General features: G+C 36.3%; 1 protein-coding gene across 2 annotated transcripts in view; it reads right to left on the bottom strand.

Moving 5' to 3' along the window:
• The window catches only part of ARHGEF12 (Rho guanine nucleotide exchange factor 12), a 144,713-nt gene that overhangs the window by 22,876 nt on the left and 98,655 nt on the right, over positions 1-23,182 (bottom strand). For both annotated transcript variants that reach the window (XM_079930030.1, XM_079930031.1), the window contains 16 exons: positions 22,182-22,256; positions 19,796-19,888; positions 18,115-18,225; positions 17,730-17,828; positions 12,382-12,424; positions 11,987-12,092; positions 11,419-11,556; positions 10,890-10,922; positions 10,455-10,569; positions 9,649-9,754; positions 7,958-8,170; positions 3,230-3,362; positions 2,892-2,927; positions 2,370-2,524; positions 1,250-1,396; positions 69-154 (listed from right to left, as the gene is read on the bottom strand). In XM_079930030.1, the coding sequence (XP_079786156.1) occupies positions 69-154; positions 1,250-1,396; positions 2,370-2,524; positions 2,892-2,927; positions 3,230-3,362; positions 7,958-8,170; positions 9,649-9,754; positions 10,455-10,569; positions 10,890-10,922; positions 11,419-11,556; positions 11,987-12,092; positions 12,382-12,424; positions 17,730-17,828; positions 18,115-18,225; positions 19,796-19,888; positions 22,182-22,256 (1,689 nt within the window). The remainder of the gene's footprint in view (positions 1-68; positions 155-1,249; positions 1,397-2,369; positions 2,525-2,891; positions 2,928-3,229; positions 3,363-7,957; positions 8,171-9,648; positions 9,755-10,454; positions 10,570-10,889; positions 10,923-11,418; positions 11,557-11,986; positions 12,093-12,381; positions 12,425-17,729; positions 17,829-18,114; positions 18,226-19,795; positions 19,889-22,181; positions 22,257-23,182) is intronic.

The raw sequence follows: 23,182 nt of genomic DNA, 5'->3' as shown, positions 1-23,182 counted from the left end.
AGCAACTTAACCTTGAATCTGATCAAGTGTCTATGACAATTTTTAAATTAAATAGCAAATCTCCTTACCCAAGTCAGCAAATCTTCCCCAATCTGATCAATAACAGATGTCTCATTCCTCTTTCGAACAGCCTTCATTTGCTCATTCAACCCAACTAAGGGAGAAAGAAAACAATGAAAAAAATTAAGCATACATTCATTTCAGGCTGAGATACTGGTAATACCACGAACCTAAACTTTCAAAAAAAAAAAAAGGATTTTCAGAGTAGCGTATAGCTGCTTCTGATGGCCTTAAATATAAATCTGGACCCAATTCCTATAAACCTAAATGTTTTGAGTTCTATCTGAAAAACAGTTGCCAAAGCATAAAACAATGTGGAAACTAGCACATTATACACACTGAGGTGCATCAAATACGCATTTAACCTCAAGACTCCATCTATAACCAACCATGTTCATAAAAAACAAAGTTCAATTGTATAGGTGACTCCGTCCACTGTTCCTCTCAAAATGTGTGTGTTCCCAGGCAATGGACATCATCATGCTTGAATGTGTCCGTGCACACTGGTGAGACCTAGGATCACCCACAAAGGGGCAAAAAGCAACCATTTGGTGGGAGGGTGTTGGTAGGTGGTGATGGCATCCTTGATGAAAGATAGACTGAAAACTAAGGGTCCTGGAGAAACAGTGACTTAAAAAGAGAGGAACTGGTACCACTGCCTACAAAAGTCCAAGATAACTACAACCAGGGAAAGCCAGCAAGACAGATTCTTTATGTATTCACTCAAGCATTCCAAGCAACAAAACAATAAAATAATTTAATTCCTGAAAATATTCCCACCATGGGATTATATGCTGCATATTACTACTTACAAAATATATTTATACATATATTATTATATAGAATACATTTTTTAAAAACATAAATATTGTAATCAATAGGGAATTTCCAAGGGTAATTTTAACTATTCATGTTTTTCATCTCAGGCATTGACTTTAGGCCCTAAGTCCTGTGTTAACACTTTGTATAAAAAAGCCTGATGGGGGCGTGGGGTGGGGGTAAAGGGTTGGGGAGAAATTCAAAGATCCAATCATTTCTTTATGTTATGCTCACATTTAATTATATAATTTCAGGAAAGCTAACACATGGATACATTTATAAGGTTTTACTGTTATGGTCCCTTTACATACTCACAGTCTTTTATCTATTGGAAATGTTAGGGAAAAAGATCAGAGTCAATTTCTCTTACTGTGAAGTTGAAGAATATCTTCTAAGTTTGAAAAAATTTTCCGTAGTTCTGAGGGTGACAGAATTCCTTCTCTGGAAACTCGCTGATAGAACACTTGATCTAGAACCTTCAATGTTCGAACATGAGCTCTTTCAGTGTAGAACAATTCTAAGTAGGAAAAAAAGGAAATGTAAAATGTTACCTTACTTAGAATGGGATCAAACATAGGCTTTAGCTGAAATTAAGTAGCAAATGAGTTATATAATAATTATTTGTAGTTTTGAAAGGATATAGTATCTCTGAAGTCACTCCTTGATTACATTAAACTCTCCTACAGAGGTATAAATACTGGCAAATGAAAAATATCATCAAAACTATTTTGTACTTAAAACTTAACAACGTACTCCAAAATCCATTGGTTGGGAGCACCAACCAATCACAACTCCAGCATTAGAAAACTGTAAGCCCAAAGAGCACACAGACTTTGAATTGAACCCTCCTCAGAAATAACAGCACTCTGTGTTACCTAATTTGCCTATAAACTCTTATTTCTGAGGCCAGACTTTATAATCTCACTATGTCTCAATGCTGCTGGAGACAGGAAGGATATTTATTCAAATCACAGCCTAAAGACAGCAGCAGGTACAGCTTCCATGTCATCTCTCTGTCACATATATGCTAGGATAAAATAAAGAACATGCACGAGGATAAAGGAAGACCTAGATTCTAGTTTTCTTCCAGTAACTTATCAGCTGTATGATCTTGACTAATTCAACCACTCATCCTGAGCCTTAGCTTCCTCATTTACAATCTATGCATAAAAATAACTTAGCCTGAAAGTAAAGTGATGGGACAAATGTCTCAATGATTTTTCAAGTTGAAGATCTATAATGCTATGAATTTTAAATAACCTGAATGCTAAATGCATTTTCCTTTTAAATTATCAATAAGAATCATACAATCATTTGCATTTTTAAGTTGGAAAGTTCAAGGATCATCGATCTATTAGTTTAATTTCCTCTCTGTTCAAAACAAAAGGCTAGCAGACACTTCGAAGCAAACTCCAAGGCTCAGGGGTTGGTTTAACTCTAATAAAACTCAATATATGTGAATAACAACAACAAAAACTAATTGAACTCACCATTAATTACTTCCTGTCTTTTGATCTCACAAGGCTTTAGTGCCAATAACACTTCTCGACTAACGAGCTGTTGCCAGTTGGGTGGATCTGTCTCTAAGTCATTTTCAAACTGTTCATCCTCACTTTGACTTTCTCCAAAAGCTATGCTGTCAAACCTAATGAAGAAAAAATAATGGATTCTATTTGAGGATATCACATGGACAATAGCACAAGTCTTTACACTACAGTAAATCAGTCATATTTCTGAAGGACTGCTTTGCACAGAGCCTGAAACATCATCCTCTCTTACAAAACAGCTTACATGTGTTATAAATACATCATCATCTCCTACAAAACAGCTTACGTGTGTTATCAATACCTCTATAAATATCTTTTAAATAATTGTGTTTATTAAGAAATTTCTTTTATACTATCTAACAGATTTGTGTACAGGGTTTCTTTTCCTTTAAAACTAGGACTTTGGGGAGAAAAGATATATTTCTTAAAATATACCCTATTGAAAGCTACTTTAGGAATACTTACTTTCGAAAGGGCTTTGGTGTCCCATGTTCAGTCACCCTAAAATGATGGAGAACAGAGAGTCAACACAAAAACAAAACAGAAATCAAGAAATTTATGACAAAGATACTCAAAATTGTGTTAAACTACAGTGGCTGATAAATAATTCTGGATATTGCAATGATTTAGTATCAAATAAATTAAAAAACATTTCAGTACCTATCTAGTATTTACTACCAGTAAGTTCTACTTCTTCCCCCAAAAAACACATGGGGGAAAAAATGCTACGGAGTGTAGGCATACTATACAGTGAAAAGCTTTTAAGCAATGTCCTAAACGCCCCTAAGATGTCACTGAATTACCTTTCCACTTCCCATTCCTCCTCCTGCACTTGGTCTAATGGAGGAGGTGGGAAGTCAAAGATGGTACTGGGAGTACGAGGTGTGCCATCTAAGGGGTCTCCAGATGCTGGCGTTTCTCCAACTTGCTTTGATCCTGAAAAGACACAAGTCAGACATTCAGGTGCTGTTACTAAAGACAATGATTAAAAAAAAAAAAAAAAAGAATTAGTAACCCAGAAAGTTTCCACCTCACCCATAGCCAAATTCTTCCTTAAACAATTGCAGGTTAGCTAGAAACAAAATTCTAATATAAAAATTTTAAATGCACTAAAAAATAAACAGGAAAATCATTTTTAAGCAGGTTTTAAAAAATCAACATAAGATATGGCAACAACTCAGAAGGGCGTATGATAAGGAGACACATTCTCTTACTTTATCCTTTTTTACCCCCAGTGCCAATCTTTTTCATTCAAATTTTAGTTATTATGGGGGTCTATCTCCAAATAATAACCTCATAGTTCTTTTTCTTGATTTATTATATTTAGGAAATATCTATCTCTTCTTCCTCCGAGGATTTTGCTCACTTATATGCCCCATCTTCACTTCCCTCCTCTTTTTCTTCCCACTGTTTAATAACTATATTATTATTCCTAGTTGGCTTATTTGTTATTCCCTAAGCTTAAATGATAGAATTATATACATATCTTTTTTCCAACAAGGTGTTAGTATCTTAATTCTCCTCTATGTCAAATTGGGTATTTAGTGTCCATAACCTTCTCTTTAATTATATTTCTTTCCTTTACAACTAAATATTCTGTGCTTTGCCTATTAGGTTGATTCTAAAAGTCTGAAAACAAATAGTGTGCTTACATTATTATGACCATACACATATTGTAATACAACATATATATACATATTATTCATGCCAGGTTAAGAGGCATGTTAGTTAGGATTAGGTTTTCTTTTCTACTGGTCCAATCATACAACTCCTAGGCCACTTGAAATAGAGTATTTATTACATTAAAGTCATATACTCAATCAATTACTTTAAGATTATGCCATTTTTAAATTCTGCTTCATGTTCAAATCATGACAACTTTCTTGAACAATTCTGTTCTTCTTAGCATTTCTAAATGCCTTTCTTTTATTGCTGTCAAAGTAATATAATTTTACCAAGTCATAGACTTTTTCATCTGTTACTATAAACTGCTTAAAATCTCCTTTTCTCTTATCCCCTAGGTTCTTCTTGTGTTCCAATCTGGAACAGCTGTTCCCTTGGCCTGTGACACAACTATCATCCTAGAACTGCCCTTCACCACTTTCCTGGGTTGTTTCCACTGTTTCCTGGACCCCATGAGATTTTCTTTCTTAAGTTTTCTCTCATTTTGCTGGAGTGCGTATCTTAAATTATTTTCAAGGAAAGGGTGCAGTTCAGTTAAACTCTGAATCCTGGAGTATCTGAAAATGTCTTTGTACCTTTCTTCATATTTGATGGGTAGTTTGGATGGATATAGAATTCTAAGTTCAATGCCATTTTCTTTCAGCAAGTTGAAGGCATGGCGCCTTTGTATTCTAGCACCTAATGTTCTGAGAAATGTGACAGCATAATCTCCACTTTCTTTCTCTTGAAAGCTTTCAGGGCTCTTTTTCTTTATCTCTGATGCACTGACATTTCCAAAGCTACTCTAGGCATGGGTCTTTTTTTAAGACATTATTACTCATTGTAGTTGGTTCCGGGTGAGCCCCTTCTGTTTGAAAGACATGTATTCTTTTTCAGCGCTGGGAAGCCCTCTTCTGTCATTTCTCTGACTGCCTCTCCTCCAGTTCCTCTGCTGATGTTTTGTGAATCTCCGTGGTGGCTCTCTACATAATTCTTGCCTCTCCAATTTCTATCTCTTGATGTCTCTGATACAGATTCTGAAATATTTCCTTGACTTTATTTTTAGGGACTTCTTCTTTTTCTTCTTATTTAATTATTAGCAGCTGTGGTGGTCTGAAAATACGTCCACAAATTCTTTGCTACTCCTCCCTTCACAGCAGTGGCACCTAATTTTTCTCTCCTTGAATGTGGGCTGGATTTAGTGACTTGCTTCTAACTTGCTGAAATAAGGGGGTATATCCATACAGACTAAGTCATACAGAAAAACACTGGGATTTCTTTCTCGCTCTCCTTTGGATCACTCTGGGAAAGTCAGCTACCACGTCAGGGAACACTCAAGCAGTTCCACGGAGAAGCCCACGTGGTGCGGAGCCGAGGCCCCCAGCAAGGAGCTAAGTCTTCCTGCCACCAGCCACCTGCGGAAGCACGGAAGAGGTCTACTGGCCCCACTAAGCTTTCAGATGGCTGGTTGACATCCTGACTATAGCTTTATGAGAGACTCCAAGCCAGAACTGCCCAGCTAAGCTGCTCTTGAGTTCCTTACCCACCAAAAATGTGAAGTAGTAAATATTTTTTGTATTAAGCCATCAAGCTTTGGGGTAATTTATCACAAAGCAATTAATAACTAATAAAACAGTTATTATATGTAATAGTTACATTAAAACATTTTGGTCTCTGCTCCCTTTTTATAACATCCTATTCTTGCTTTAGATATAATAACCTCTTTAATTTCTTCAAGAATACTATCTAATTTAGAGGTATTTTTATAAGTTCTTACTTATTGCCTAAATTATTTTCTGCTAGTGGCAGTTTTTGTGTTTATTTTGTATTTTCTTTTTTATGCCGCTAATATGTTTGGCATTATGTATTATCTTAGGTCTGGACTCTAATAACTTTTGCCAACAGTGAGTAATGCTGTTCATATGTAAGAATAAAAGACTGGGCAGCTGACTTGGCTTTCCGTTCTGCTATGTGGAAGTAGGGCCATTTCAGCCGGAAGCTCCTCAGAGCAGGGTAAGCCCCTGGCATGCCTACTGTCATGCTCCAGGCCCCCTAAAGTGAGCTCCAGGGCACTAATACCATGGAGGACTTAACTCCTTATACAATTCACTCAACTTGTATAACAAAGAGCATATTCATTTTCTTCCGATACAGGAATGACACACTGCTTATATTCTACAACGTAAGGATCAGAAGCTGCTGACATAACTGTTTTGATTACAGACCTTCAATTAATTCATCATTTTCAGCTTTACTTCTTACTCATGTACTCCATAACTTATGCCAACTCTGAGCCCAAAGTCTCTCCTGGGTTCTAATTGACAGACTGGCTCCCACCTTGGACTCCTTAAACGAACTACAGGCTCCGACTTCCTTTATGTTGTTTTATCCATCAAACCACTCTTGCCCACTTTCAATCTCCCCAAAATTTGTTGAAATCTCTTACTGAATGATAATATCTTTTCTTCCTCTACTTCTTTTCTCTTTATGATTTTTGTTTATTCATTACCTACCATGCTTTTATTTCAATGAGACATGAGAGCCATGAATTAATGCATTACTCAGTCCTACATCTTCAGAATTCCATATAAGACAGAACCTCCACACTTCTCTACAAATGTCACCCCTACTTCTTTGTCTTGAGTAAAAACTTTCGTATCCCATGGAAGGTAACCTCTTCTGCTACAGCCCTCTCAAACAGAGACTGATGTTTCAGTCATACACTGTGTACTGCAGGGTGGAGATGAGATAGAGACCCTTCTTTTTCCTCAGTACTACTTTTAGACTATTATCTTACCTTCTTATAAAAATCCCTTGCTCTACTGAGGCTCTCACTCTCTGAATAATATCACATGTTCTCCCCCCACCAACAACCATCTAGCAACACTGAACCTTTGGCTGCTGGCTCACAGTCTTCCTCTCTGTGCTATTACCATATGCAGTGATCTCAAAGTCGGTGGTATAAAGGTATTCAAACCCTTGGTTCCTTGTTCCTTACCCTCTTCATCTATAGTAACCCCCTCTTTGCCACCTTGGTGACCACTCCCACAGATTTATCCTTGATCTTGTCATACCAGAAATTGAACTGCTTCCAAAATCACCAATATAGAGAAGCATTTCCTTCTCCAAATAAAACCACCTAATTCTTCCAGATCACTTGCTTCAGAAACCCATTATAACAAGTATGAAGAAATATGGTAATAAGCTCTTTCCTCAATTATCTACAATTACTTCCTATCTTTCTTTACTTTTCAAATCCCCTTGCCCTTCTCACTAAATCCTAACTCTCAGCTAATAACCTTGCCCTTCACATATACCCCACATATCATCGCTTCTCTCCTTCTCAAAACTTTGTTCTATTGGATACATAGTCCAGCTCCCGCATTTTCAACCTCTTCCTCTCCACTGGCTTCCCCCTAGCGTTAAAAAAAAAAACAAAAAACAACCCTGGTAATCTTAGATTTTTTAAAAAGTCTTCTTTAGATGCACCCCGCTCCCCACATACACACATCTGCCTCTGACTTCTGACCAGTCCTCCCAACACTCCCCACGATTTGAAGTTTTTATTTGTATGACTTATCTTCCCAGAAGACTAAGCTGCATGGGGCAAGAATCTACATATTACTCTGTATGATAACATCTGGCACAGAGCTAATGCCTGACAGAGGAGTCCGTAATAAACATTTTTTGAATGGATAAGAACTCAAAATTACCATTCAGCACAGATTTGTCACTGGTTATATAATATTAAAATATTAAAACTAAAACTGGGATTCAGTCTCGATTTAAATAACCTGCCACTCTATTTCTTAGTGTAGTTGTTTTAAAATCCTGACACTTAGCTAAGTTGAACTACAGCATTAGCTCACCCATATCATTCTCTTTCCCTCCTTCCTGGGAAAGAGTGGCCCCTGAAACCATGGAGGACATGGAATTGGCTGGCAGGTATCCAGTGTCTACTCCTTCACTTGTTAATCCACTCTGGCGCAACTTAGCAGAGTCCTGAGGTTCAGGACTCACAGATGAGGGTGTGGATATGTGCTTAGGGTGGCGCTGCTTCTGTAGTTCCATGGCTCTGCCAACTGAACAGAAAGCAACAGTTAATAATTCATGCTGCAAAACAGCTTAAAAAAAAAAAGATGCTGAAAAGAATCTAGAAAAATGTCTGGAACATGGTGGGCCCTAGAAAAATATAACGTGAATTATTATACAGAGTGAGGGATAGATAGATAGATAAACAGATCGACAGAAAGAAGGGAGGGAAAGGAAAGAAAGGAAGATAGAAAGAGAAGGAAGGAAGGAGGTAGGAAAGAGAGAGCAAGAGAGAGAGAGAGAAAAAAAGAGAGAAAAGAAAGAGAGAGAGAAAGAGAGAAAGGCAGGAGAAGGTGAAGGAGGAAGAAGAGAAAAGGGTGGGAGATGGTAGAAGATGAGGCGGGTGAGAAGAGGCAGGAGAAGAAGGGGCATGAGAAAAGGAGCTGAGGAGAGCAACAGTGGGTGGGGGCAGAGGGGATGCCGAGAGCTGGAGATGGACACGTACGAAGCTGTATTCATTTGTAAGAGAGAAGATGAAGCCTTTTAGCTCTGTGAGCTCTTAGCAAGCCCCTAGCTTCTCGCTAACACTCACAACTTCATCATCACGACATGCCTCAGAGACCATGCAGAATAATCCTTATGCTGCCCATTACCACTGTTCACATCAGTCACCATGAGAAGCTAAAGACTCTCAGCTCATCGTCCCCCATAACCTGGCACATCCCCACACAGCTTTGTACATCTCTAATCCTAAAATTCTTCCTTCCCCAATTCCTACAATTCCTCTTCTGTATCCCTTGGAACTCAAGGTCAGCATCTGTGAAATGCTCTGTTCTCCTCAACCTCTTCTCTAAAAATTTCCTTCATCTTCTCAGTGTTTCTCAGCAAGGGGCACCACTGACATTTTGAGTGAGAGTTCCTCATTGTGTGGGACATTCAGGTTCACTGTATCACAATACCCCCCCAACTCCAGCCCATGCCAATATTTTCAAATGTGGTACCTGTCACCTTGAAGACCACTATATGAGCTAATTTCTCTCCCCACAGCAGCTCGCCCACCCCTACTTCTCCTGCAGCCCTCTCTAGGAGACTGCCTCTCCAATAGGCCTGAGGGTGGAGGGACATCAGGAAATAAAACACAATGAAGAGGTGGAAAAACTGCAGAAGTATGGAGTAAGTGAGTAATGTATGTATAAAGAGGAAAAACAAAGTGTGGTGGAGAAATCCATGCACATCTTGTTTTATAAATTTAACAATCAGAATTTGAATGCAAACAAAATCAGAACAGGTAAGTAAACTATGTTATGGACAACTAATGGAATACTCTACTGACATTAAATAAGATGTTTATGACAACTGTGAAGTCACATGGGGCTTTAGTTCAGAAATCACATTGAATAGAAACAACGGAAGTTCAGTGGAAACACTTCTGGAACACCTTTTTCCAGCAACCCATTCTAGCTAAATGAGCCTAGATGTAAAGACGGCATGGAAGGGTGGGAATGCAGCATTTTAAACTTCAACGTACTTGCACTGTTGTCATGACGGCTTGGTCTCCTTGGGGGTCCCAAGATGCTGGGGAATCCTCTTCGCTTCCCTTTTTCTTCGCCTTCCCTATCTTTCTTCATACTTTGCTAGAGTTGAGGTACAATCAAAAAGATAACACATACGTAACAGAGTAGATTTCTTTTGTTGCTTTTAAACAGAAACATATTCTAATGGTCAGTTGAAAGAAACTGGTTAAATGTAAATGAAAGACACACACAGGGCACTCATCAGAGGCTGGCACACAGTACTATGCACATACCAAACTCAAGATGCCTTTTCAAACCCTTCAGAACTGACAATTTTGGAAAGTAAAAGGTAGGTTTATAGCACATTTACTGGGAGCCTGTTCTAAGTAATTCATTCATCTGTTGAACAATATTTACTAAGCTAATAATGTACGAAGGCACTATGCTAAAAGCTGGGGATACAATGAAGGAGGTCCTTATCTTCATCCAGATTTACAATCTAACAAAAAAGAAACCAAGCCATACAAAATTACAAACACTGACAGGTACCATAAAAGAAAAGTATGAGGCCAGAACAGTTAGGGACAGCTCTCTGTATAAACTACTAGTTTCACTTTTCACACTGCCTAATAAATTAGCTTGTATGGCTGGATTTCTCACTAGATTTTGAGTTTCTTGAGAACAGGGACCACATCTTATTCCTATTGGCATGCCTAGCACTAATTTGCTGAAAAAGTAAATACTAAGAAGAAGGAAAGCACTGCAATCAGATGTAAAGAAGCATGGAGACCTTAACACACTATTATTATTCTAGTTTTACCTTGATTTTTGGAAGGAATCCAATCCGACCTCGCTTGTGCTCCAAATTTCGAGGTTCTTTCACTTTTACTCCCAAATGCTTCATGTACATGAGAATAACATATTGCATTGTTGAACTGAGGGAGAAAGGATTAAGTAAAATAAGACTTCTGGGAAGGGATGGTGGGTAGAATAAAGATATCAAATGACTTCCAAAACCCCAATGCCGAAATTCTTAGAATTCATCAAGTGAAAAATAAGGAGCTATCTATTCACTGTGAATAGTAAAGGATTCTACTCAAGATACTAGAATATTAGTCAAGTAAAATAGAGGCCACCAGAGGGAGACAGTCTATATTTTTATGTTAAAAGAAAGAAATCATAATTTAGGGCAGGAGAGGAGACAAGATAGTTTCTTTTTTCCTTAAAAATTCTAGGAAAAAAGTAGTTATATTACCTCTTATCTTCTTCTACAGCCTGAGCAGTCATTCTAAAAATAAAAACATTTAAAAATGAAACATTAAAGTTTAATAAAAGAGCTGTTATTAAACTCAGATAACTGAAACAGCAGAACAGAACCAAATGCTTTGGGACCCACCCCAAATCTCTGTCACCTGGAATAAAACATCAGAAAAATTCTAATCCCTGAAGGAACCATATGCTTTTCACACTCATGTCATCAACCGTAAATGTCTGATAGCAAGAAACATTTCCAAAGTCTGTGAATTGAAGCCAATATAAGTATTCAACCTGTTTTTGATCAGTTAGAAATTTTATAGTTACTCATTTTACCAACACCCAGAAAAAGAAATACAAGAACGTCATCGAAAGTATCAGCATAAATGTAAAATTCCAGCTTCTCAAGTATTACGACAGAATAAACAGCTCCACATAGACAACCTGACCCCCCTTCTAAATTTGTTCACTTTAAGCACAATTAGCATCTTAGTAGAGAGGGCCTTTCTACATGTATTTCTGTTACTTACAACACTTCTTCAATTTTGGCAACAATCTGCTCTGCACATGCCCGTTCCTTCTCCAAAGTTACCCGGTCCTTGTCTCTCTCTGCATCAATTTTAGTCAGTTCGCTTTCAGCCAACGTCAGCCCCATGCTACGTTTCTGTCTAAAGGGAATAGGAGAAATTTCCTGAGGTAGCCTAGAGAAAAACTACCTCCCTCTGGAGATGTTTCATCAGAGTTTCCACAGCTGTGAATTTCTAGCAACAGGCAAAATGTCACAGTTTTCTATTTGGGGGCCCATGTCACCTAGGACACTGGAGGAAGAAAATTCTAGAGGCCATCACTCAACAGAACGCATATCCTGAAGGACACACTTAGCACAGAGTACTAATGCTAAGCACAACTGCTGACAGCGTAAGGAATGGGGACTGTGCACTCTCAGTACCACGCCAGCCTTCTGACTGCAGATGTGCATTAGGCTTTAGTAACAGTGCTAAAGACGATATGCTGAGCCAAGGACTTAATGTATAACCTTTTCCTACTTAAAAAGAAAATTAATTCAGAACAACCATATCAGCTTACCACCAAGCTTACCGAAAATCTTCCAAGTGCCTTTGAACTTCTGGGTGGACTCTTTCTTGCATAGTTTGGATATAGTGGCGATGTAGATCCTCAGGAATAAGCTCGGGTCTTCTTTTTTCTGCATAAATAGAAGAAGTCACCTGATCTAAGGCATGTTTTTTGCATTATAACTGGCACGATTTGGTGCAAACTTAACTTGAAGTAAGACAAAGAGAAGTTCAATGCATTTTATGTATTTCATCTCAGAATTCATCTTTCATTTACCCTTAAATGTATTATGGGCTTTTTTTCTGCTGTGAGTCATATCACCTACTAGTCACCACGCAACAGATAGAAACCTTAGGGAGGAGCTGAACTACGTATCTGTAGAGATGTAATTCTCCAGCATATTGGTGCTCCAGACTTACCTAGATCTACTGATATTTCATCAGGAACAGAAACTTTCAGGTGCTAAAACAAAAATGCAAACAAAAAGTGAAATAGTACTAAGAGTTTTTCAGGATGCATATAAGGACTTATACAAAATAAAGAGATACAACTTGAATATCTATTTTTACAAAAATATTCATGTATAAGCTCATTTTTTGGGTTTCACCCATCTAAATTTCATAGCTCTGGAATGTTCTATTGTTAAACTTGAAAATAAGCCTTTTTCCCAAGGATCATATTATAATGGAAACATCTACACTTGTTTTACTAGATGACTGAACGCTTCTGTGCCTTACTTATTCCTGTTGGCTTTAGTTTTCTAAAATGAATCAATATTGGCTTGGGCTTTCTAGAATCACTGGTTAAGATAATCAGTTATACATCATTTGAATCAATACAGGTAAAACCTCAACTACGTGTATATCATATGAAAAATTTACTCATATATAATGATGATTTTTATTTACTTTTTTGATATACTCACACTACAGACCATGATATTCCCAACCATTTTGCTGTGTAAAGCTAAAGAACCCTCACAGCAATAGTCACACTCCCAATGAGAAAGTGTTGCATATCAATGTGGAGGCTCTGGAGTCTTAAATCTCTAGGTCTTTCATGTGTAGCTCTTACTCGTGAACTAAGACGACTGTGTCATAATTTACTTCTTCTTAGCTAGGATTTGTTCACATAATAACTGCAGTTTTTGGTCCCATTACCAGATAATTATCTCCTGTTAATTTGGGAAATGTCTTGGAAAGAAATTGTTTTGCATTTGGAGAAAATATATTAACTTCTTCATGGTTACTTTGTATTATACACCTACTTAAGTCATATCCTTTCAGAATTTAAACAATTAACATGAGACCTGAAGTTTTACATTTGAAAATAAGTCACTGCTAAAAATTATGAGATCTCTAATATTTATTTGAAGAACAGTGAAATGGATTTCAAAGCTTTCTCTTTAACTGAAGTTGCCATAAAGTAGCTCAAATCAACTTTCCTAAAAGTATTTCTAGCACAAATGCAAAAAAGTATATATATGTTCATTTCTGTATGTGGGTATTTATATGAAATAAATATGACCTGTGGCATAAAAGCATAATTAGCAAATTAATCTATCAGGGTTCTTACACTTTCATTTTGATAAACTTATATAGATCACGAGCAGCAAAATATAAAGTTCTGACCTAGCATGGAGCAAGCACTCTTAAGAAATGTGAAATACAAATATACTGTCATTTCTTCATGAAAGAAAGTTATCTTAATAAATATATTGTGTAATATTTTAAACAATGGCAGTGTAATCAGAACCCTACCTAATCCATTCAGTAACTATCTGAGTGACCACTCTGCCAGGATCTACTCAGTGCTGGTGAAATAGCAGTGAACAAACAGAACAAAAATATCTGCCCTGATGGAGCTTACATTTGGGGTAGAAGAGTAGGAATATAGACAAAAAATAAATTTAAAAAGAAAACATAAATTCTATAGACAAAAATAACACGGGAAAGGTGACAGAAAGTCGGGGGAGATGAAATTTTAAGTAAATTGGTCAGGGAATTCAGGCTTCACTGAGAAGGTAACTGTATTCAGCCATGTGTAGGTGTACAGGTAACTTTGCAAAAAATACAAAGAAAATGGGGCAAGTGCTGGAGGAAGAAGTGGAGCCAAAATGTTTCTATGTGAGTTTGTTTTAAGATAAGAGAACTAACCATGTCTGCATGCTAATATGAATGATTCAATAGAAAACAAAAAAACTGATGATGCGGGAGAGAAGAACTGCTAGAATAACTAATCTTTAAGTAGGTGTAAGAAAATACACTCAGGATAAACAGGGGAAGAGGTGGCCTTAGATAAAAGCAGAACAATCCCTACATAGCATCAGGAGAGAGGGCAGAGCATATGGTATGATAGAGGTAGGATGATATATCTGGTAGAAGTTATCTTCTGTGTAATTTAAATTTCTCAAAGAAACAGCAAGGTCATCAGTTGAGAAAAGAACAGGAGAGGAAGTGATGGAGAGTTTAAGAGAGAAAAGGTGTGAAACAGTCATCTAAGAGAAATGCAAATATGAAAGAACTAGGGACATGCAGCATGATTCTTCAAGAGGTATTAAGGGCTAACTGTTATTTACCCTATAGCAAGGCTAATAATAAAACATACTAGAGCAGAAGCAAGAAGAACTACAATCCTGCAGCCTGTGGAATGAAAACCACATTCACAGAAAGAGACAAAATGAAAAGGCAGAGGACTATGTACCAGATGAGGGAACAAGATAAAATCCCAGAAGAACAATTAAATTAAGTGGAGATAGGGAACCGACCAGAAAAAGAATTCAGAATAATGATAGTGAAGATGATCCAGGACCTCGGAAAAAGAATGGAGGCAAAGATCGAGAAGATGCAAGAAATGTTTAACAAAGACCTAGAAGAATTAAAGAACAAACACCTAGAAGAATTAAAGAACAAACAGAGATGAACAATACAATAACTGAAATGAAACATACACTAGAAGGAATCAGTAGCAGAATAACTGAGGCAGAAGAACGGATAAGTGACCTGGAAGACAGAATGGTGGAATTCATTGCTGTGGAACAGAATAAAGAAAAAAGAATGAAAAGAAGTGAAGACAGCCTAAGAGGCCTCTGGGACAACAATAAATGCACCAACATTCACATTATAGGGATCCCAGAAGGAGAAGAGAGAGACAAAGGACCCAAGAAAATATCTGAAGAGATTATAGTCGAAAACTTCCCTAACATGGGAAAGGAAATAGCCACCCAAGTCCAGGAAGCGCAGAGAGTCCCAGGCAGGATAAACCCTAGGAGAAACATGCTGAGACACATGGTAATCAAACTGACAAAAATTAAAGACAAAGAAAAATTCTTAAAAGCAACAAAGGAAAAACAGCAAATAATATACAGGGGAACGGGAGCTCCCATAAGGTTAACAGCTGATTTCTCAGCAGAAACTCTACAAGCCAGAAGGGAGTGGCATGATATATTGAAAGCGATGAAAGGGAAGAAGCTACAAGCAAGATTACTCTACCCTGCAAGGATCTCATTCAGATTTGACAGAGAAATCAAAAGCTTTACAAAAAAAAAAAAAAAAAGCTTTACATTTACAGACAAGCAAAAGCTAAGAGAATTCAGCACCATCAAACCAGCTCTACAAAAAACGCTAAAGGAACTTCTCTAAGTGCGAAACACAAGAGAAGAGAAGGACCTACAAAAACAAAACCAAAACAATTAAGAAAATGGTAATAGGAACATACACGTCGATAATTACCTTAAATGTGAATGGATTAAATGCTCCAACCAAAAAACACAGGCTCACTGAACGGATACAAAAATAAGACCCATATATATGCTGTCTACAAGAGACCCACTTCAGACCTAGGGACACATACAGACTGAAAGTGAGGGGATGGGAAAAGATTTTCCATGCAAATGGAAATCAAAAGAAAGCTGGAGTAGCAATACTCATATCAGATAAAATACACTGTACAATAAAGAGTGTTATAAGAGACAAGGAAGGACACTACATAATGATCAAGGGATCAATCCAAGAAGAAGATCTAACAATTATAAATATATATGCAACCAACATAGGAGCACCTCAATACTTAAGGCAAATGCTTGCAGCTATAAAAGAGGAAATCGACAATAACACAATAATAGTGGGGGACTTTAACAGCTCACTTACACCAATGGACAGACCATCCAGACAGAAAATTAATAAGGAAACACAAGCTTTAAATGACACAATAAACTAGATAGATTTAATTGATATTTACAGGATATTCCAGCTGAAAACAGCAGATTACACTTTCTTCTCAAGTGCACATGGAACATTCTCCAGGACAGATTACATCTTGGATCACAAATCAAGCCTCGGTAAATTTAAGAAAATTGAAATCATATCTAGCATCTTTTCTGACCAGAACGCTATGAGGTTAGAAATAAATTACAGGGAAAAAACGTAAAAGACCAAACACATGGAGGCTAAACAATACATTACTAAATAACCAAGAGATCACTGAAGAAATCAAAGGGGAAATCAAAAAATACCTAGAGACAAATGACAACAAAAACACGATGACCTAAAACCTACGGGATACAGCAAAAGCAGTTCTAAGAGGGAAGTTTATAGCAATATAATCCTACCTCAAGAAACAAGAAAAATTTCAAATAAACAATCTAACCTTACACCTAAAGGAACTAGAGAAAGAAGAACAAACAAAGTTAGTAGAAGGAAATAAATCATAAAGATCAGAGCAGAAATAAATGAAATAGAAACAAAGAAAACAATAGCAAAGATCAATAAGACTAAAAGCTAGTTCTTTGAGAAGGTAAACAAAATTGATAAACCTTTAGCCAGACTCATCAAGAAAAAGAGGGAGCGGGCTCAAATCAATAAAATTAGAAATGAAAAAAGGAGAAGTTATAACAGACACTGCAGAAATACAAAGCATCATAGAGACTACTACAGGCAACTCTATGCCAATAAAAGGGACAACCTGGAAGAAGCGGACAAATTCTTAGAAAGGTATAACCTTCCAAGACTGAACCAGAAAGAAACAGAAAATATGAACAGACCAATCACAAGTAATGAAATTAAAACTGTGATTAAATATCTCCCAACAAACAAAAGCCCAGGACCAGATAGCTTCACAGGCGAATTCTATCAAACATTTAGAGAAGAGCTAACACCCATCCTTCTCTAACTCTTCCAAATAATTGCAGAGGAAGGAACACTCCCAAACTCATTCTACGAGGCCACCATCACCCTGATACCAAAACCAGACAGGTACTACAAAAAAAGAAAATTACAGAAAAAACAAAAACATATTAGTTTAAAACCTTACTAAGATTTCTACCGGTAAAATAAAACACTACTATTATCTATTATCATTTATACTAGTAAGATCTTTTCCACCATTTTTCAGTTACCCTTGTGCCTCCAAACTTCAAAGAGGCCAACCAGAGTTCAATTACACAAATATTGCCCTTTCAATCCTAATATATATGTATATATATGTATATCATTTATGTTCTCTTTTTCACTCCCTCATCCTAAATATGCACATGTATAAACCCCAATATACATATATATCCCTTGAAACTTACCGTGAGAATTCATATGCCTACAACTAACTTAGAAATGATACAAAAATTATAGTCAAGAATAATCAGTAATTGAGATATAATATAGATGTCAGAAAGCACAATGAAGTCCAAAAACATGGGAGGGAAGACTAGAAGTAGGAGGCCAATACTTCAATGTACTAAAGCAAAGATTATAATATTAACTTGGTAACTTACTGCAGATCGATCCAGGAAGAACTGATGAAACTCAAGGAAGACACGACGAGTCTCCTTGGAATTGGTCTGTTTATACAGGTCTGAATAGAGATAACAGAGCTGTAGTAGAGAAAGAAATGGGGGATAAATCATGAAAAATGTAATCTGCTGGATCCTCGTCAAGTAGGAATGCCTTGAACAAGTAGGTCACCATAAACAATGTAGTTATTACCATATAACCAAGTCTTATAAAAAAATAAATTAGTAACATTTTAATCATCTTTCGTATCTAATATGTTTAGAAACCTGAAAGAAGTCCATCCACTCATCTTGCTGAAGTGAAAAGTTTTATGGTATATGAATCAATGTAAGAACTCTGAATTGGTGAAATCATAAAATATATTACCAATGTTGCAGGGTCAAACTGTGAAACTACATGGTGTAAGAAAACAGCCAAGTGAGCAGGGCGAGATTTTAGCAGTTCAATGCTCTGGAAACAGCTGCACTGCCCATTGATCTAGAAAAAGAGGTAATTATACATCAATAATGCCAATATATAAATGCAAAATGTAATGTCAGCTCAATTAAACGTAACTGTCCAAATTTCACTTTAACCTACCCTAAAAAAATTCAAGATTTAAAAAAATTTCACTAGAATTTATTAGCAATACAGGCTATGGACTCTCCTCCTCTGAAAATAATCTCTTGGGAATAGGATGGAGGGAAGGCCATCCTGGGAGAATAAAAGTCCAGAAGATGATTATCAAAGAGCTCACATGTCTACAAATCAGTATGCAAAAAAACAGGCTAATAACACTTCTAAAAATGCAATGGAAGGCTTTTTGCCTAATAACAAAATAGCTGTCTTCCTTTTGAGCTGATCGTAGAAATGGTGGTAGGAAAGGGAGCTGTATGATTTTAAATAAGACAGCTCCTAGAATACTTGTATATTCCCAAACTACACTGAACACAGAAAACAGCAATAGTTAAACTTAAGGTAACCTAGAATCATATAAGTTAATCTAAACAAATAATACCAATTCTACACAATCTCTTTCAGAAAATACAAGAGGAGTAACACTTCTCAACTCATTCTAAGAGTTCAGCATTACCCAAGTATCAAAACCAAAGACATTATTAAAAAAAAAACAACTATAGACTAATATCCTCCATAAACACAGATGCAAAAATCCTCAGCAAAATAAGAGTTAATTGAATCCAACATTATTATGAAAAGGAAAATATATTATGACCAACTGTGGTTTATCCCAGGAATACAAAGCTGTTTCAAAATGCTCATAATATCAATTAATGTAATTTACCATATTGAGACTAAATTTTAAAAAACAACATATGATCATCTCAGTCATTCAACAAAAGTCAACATCCATTCATGATAAAAACTCTTATCAAACTAGGAATAGAAGGAAACTTTCTCAATTAAAAAAAACAGTATCTACAAAAAACCTATAGCTAACATCATACTTAATAATAAACGACTGAATGCTTTCTTCCTAAGATCAGGAATAAGACAAGGATGTCCTGTCTCACCACACCGATTCAACCTCATACTGGAAATCCTAACTAGTACAATAAAGGTAAGAGCAAGAAATAAAAGATAAACAGATTGGAAACAAGGAAATAAAAATTGTCTCTGTTCGTGGTTGTCTATGTAGAAAATCCTAAAAAGTTACTTTAAAAAGCTCTTAGAAGTAGTGAGTTTACTAACAAGATCATGGGATACAAGGACAAGAATAAAGCCAATCATATTCCTATATACCATCAATAAACAACTGGAATTTGAAATTTTTTAAAAAATTTATAATAACATACCCCTCTCCCAAGATGAGATACTTAGGTATAAATCAATGACTTCTTATCAGCTTCAAAAGCGAAGCCATTTCTATTGGTCAAAGCTAAAATAAGCAATTAACCTGGGTAACTAGCCAATTAATTAATCTTAGTTCTAAGATTTTAGCTTCAAATCCTTATAAATATAATTTCAGTCTTCAGAAAGTGTTCATTTTTGCAAGAAATCAAACATCTCAGAAAATTAATAATTTGTTTTTTAGAAAAAAAGTCATCACCTGTTCATGTTCAGTACCAAAGTCATCATCCTCTGCTCCAATAATATGAGGTGCTATACGGGTAGAGGGACTCCCAATAAGTGATTGAGTGTCCTGGTGACATTCAGAGAAAAGGAACAGAAAAATTAGCCAGTGGTCAATTTCAGAGACAGGATAAAGCCAAACCATCACAAAGACATGTTTCACTAAACTGACTGGATTTCTTTTTATTTATCTTCTTTAGGTACTTTATTTTCAAAGTGGTTCTCAAATTTTCCAGTGTTGACTGTTTCTTGGGGGCGGGGGGCGGGGGAGAACATTTCCCCTGGAAATCACAAACACCCTTTGCTTACTACACCCTTGGTTATCTGATTCTAATCCCTCTCTGTATACTTCATTTATTATTTCATACATATCTAGACCTTGTTATAGAAAGAAATAAAGCTGGCTTACATAAATAGTTAACAATTTTTAAAAGTTAGTTTAAAAGTGAATGAAGACAACAGGACAAAGGAAAAATGAGAAGAGAAGTAAGTTTAGCAGAGAGGTTAATACAAAAATTTCTATTAAGGTCATATAATTAAAAGCTGTCACTGAACCTTATTTTTTCATTTAAAGTTCATTTTCATAAGCACACAATGCAGCGTTTTCAATCCTGGTACTGTTGACATTTTGGGCCAGATGATTCTTTGTTGTGGAGGCTGTCATATGCATTGTAAAATGTGGAGCAGCGTCCTTGGCTTCTCCCCACCCACTAGATGCCAGGAGCAGCCTCCCAGTCATGACAATCAAAAATGTTTCCAGACATTGCCAAATGTCCCCCAAAGGACAAAATCACTCCTAGTCGAAAATCACTGCCATAATGCAATAAAATGTTCAAGTAATCACACAAACACTGCTATAGAAACAATGACAACAAGACTGTAAAAATAAATTGTAGGTCGGTAGATCTCACTCCGGTGCAATAGCTCATCTATGTGTCAATTCACTTACAAATTTGGATTTCACATGAAAAAGGCAGCCGTGGAACATTACTGTGTAGTGCAAAAAATAAGGAATATTTGAATACTACCAACACTGAAATCAGAGACCATACCGTATTAAGAGAAATAGAAAATTTGGAACAAATATGAAAAAAATGAGTTTGGCTTAAATATGACAGCAGTTGAATGCTGTACGATCTGGATTTGAGCAAAGAGAGTGAGGCTCTCTTTGATAGTGATTTGGAAGTTATCTGCACAGTAGTTACAGTTGAAACTATATACATGGACCAACAAGTTATAAATTAAGTGAATAATACATAGCTGTAGTTTTTCTTCCTTAAGTGTGTTGCAACTCTATGTATTTGCATTTCCTGAACTTGATTCCGCCTTTTTTACTCTTGTTTTTTAAACCATAAGCCTTTAATAATTTTTTAAAAAAATCAGGTAAAACAACAGAAATTTGTTTAGAGTATCAGTGAGACAACTTTTTATTTTGTCTTTGTTTATTTTGATGTGATACTTCTGATTTTTCAACAGTCCCTCCTTATGTTGCTAATAATAGATGAATCACAATATGCTGTTAAATCTTTTACTATAAAACTTTATACAAGTCCTAATTAAAAAATAAACTCAGAATGCTAAAAGTATTCAATTAAGAAGATGCAAGATCTAGCAATTCCATTCTGAGCATACACCCAAAAGAACTGAACGGAAGAACTTGAACAGATATTTATTTGTACATCCATGTTCAGAGTAACATGATTCACAACAGTCAAAAGGTGGAAACAACCCAAGTGTTCACTGATGAATGAATGGATAAACAAAATGTGGTATAAACACAAAATGGATTATTATTCAGCCTTAAAAAGGAAGGGAATTCTGATACATGCTAAATCACTGATGAACACTGAAGACATTATGCTTAGTGAAATAAGCTGGTCACAGAAGGACACATATTGTATGATTCTACTCATATGTGGCTCCTAGTCAAATTCAAAGAGACAGAAAGTAGAATGATGGTTGCCAGGAGCTGAACGGAGAGGATAATGGGGAGTTAGTGTTTAGTGGACACCAAGTTTCAGTCGGGAAAGACGAAAAAGTTCTAGAGATAGATGTGGTGATGGCTGCACAGTGATGTGAATGTAACAATGCCGATGAACTTAAAAAAGGTTAAAATAGTGTATTTTATGATATGTGCACTTTATTATAAAAAAAATTTAACCACCTAATATTACTAACTATAGAGTAGCTCTCCATTTACCAAATCTTTATTAAGTTCCTTTAATAAGTTTAAGCTTTTGCTCCAAAAAAAAAAAAATATATATATATACACACACACACACACACAAATATCATATATCTCTGTCACTTAAGTATAAGGAAAGCTAAAGAAAACATTATCATTTCATGGAATTCATACTCACAGTGTCCTGAATTACTTCACTTTTCTCTGGGTTTTCCTCTAGATAAATCCTCTCTTTCAGGCCACTCTTGGGACTCTAATGAGGAAAAAAAAAAAGACATTCGTTTCATTTCGATAGGCTCACCAAAGGAGATAAAGAAAAATTGTGTGAAAGAATAATGTTCTGAATTTCATATCTGTGTTTGAAACTACTGAATATCTTTCATATAATACTTGGCTCTGCTACTTTTTACATGACTTTGGCAAGTCACTCATTCTCTTAGCTTTTTAGTTTTATGTTGATAAAACAATATAGAGTAGTTTTATTTCATCTTTAGGCCTGAGGGTTAATTTCTATCAAATAACTCTAACCAGATATATTATATATCACAAATTCATTATGTCAGGGCTTCCCTGGGGGCACAGTGGTTAAGAATCTGTCTGCCAATGCAGGGGACACAGGTTTGAGCCCTGGTCTGGGAAGATCCCACATGCCATAGAGCAACTAAGCCCGTGCGCCACAACTACTGAGCCTGCGAGCCACAACTACTGAAGACCACATGCCTAGAGCCCGTGCTCCACAACAAGAGAAGCCACTGCAATGAGAAGCCCGTGCACCACAACAAAGAGGAGCCCACACTTGCTACAACTAGAGAAAACCCGTGCGCAGCAACGAAGACCCAACACAGCCAAAAAAAAAAAAAAAAAAAAAAAAAAATTCTTTATGTCAAAATCAAACTGTATCTTTATCCATTTCCTCTAAACCTTTCTGCCCCAAACTATTCTTTCTAACCAAGTTAAAAGCATTTTGGCCTATTTATAGGAATGAAAATAAGCTTCTATTTTTCTGTTACTACCTCATGTAAACTGATCTACGGATTTTTATAAACTTTACATGGTATGTGTGGGATGACCTAATGTAAAATACAAACTATATGATACACAGAACTTCAATTTTGGGGGGATGAAGAACACCCCAAGCAATGGGAGCCATTCTTCAGAGCAGCTGAAAATGAGATACAA

Source organism: Stenella coeruleoalba (assembly GCF_951394435.1).
Source record: "Stenella coeruleoalba genome assembly, chromosome: 8".
Lineage (NCBI taxonomy): Eukaryota > Metazoa > Chordata > Mammalia > Artiodactyla > Delphinidae > Stenella > Stenella coeruleoalba.
This window is presented reverse-complemented; position numbering and strand designations above follow the sequence as displayed.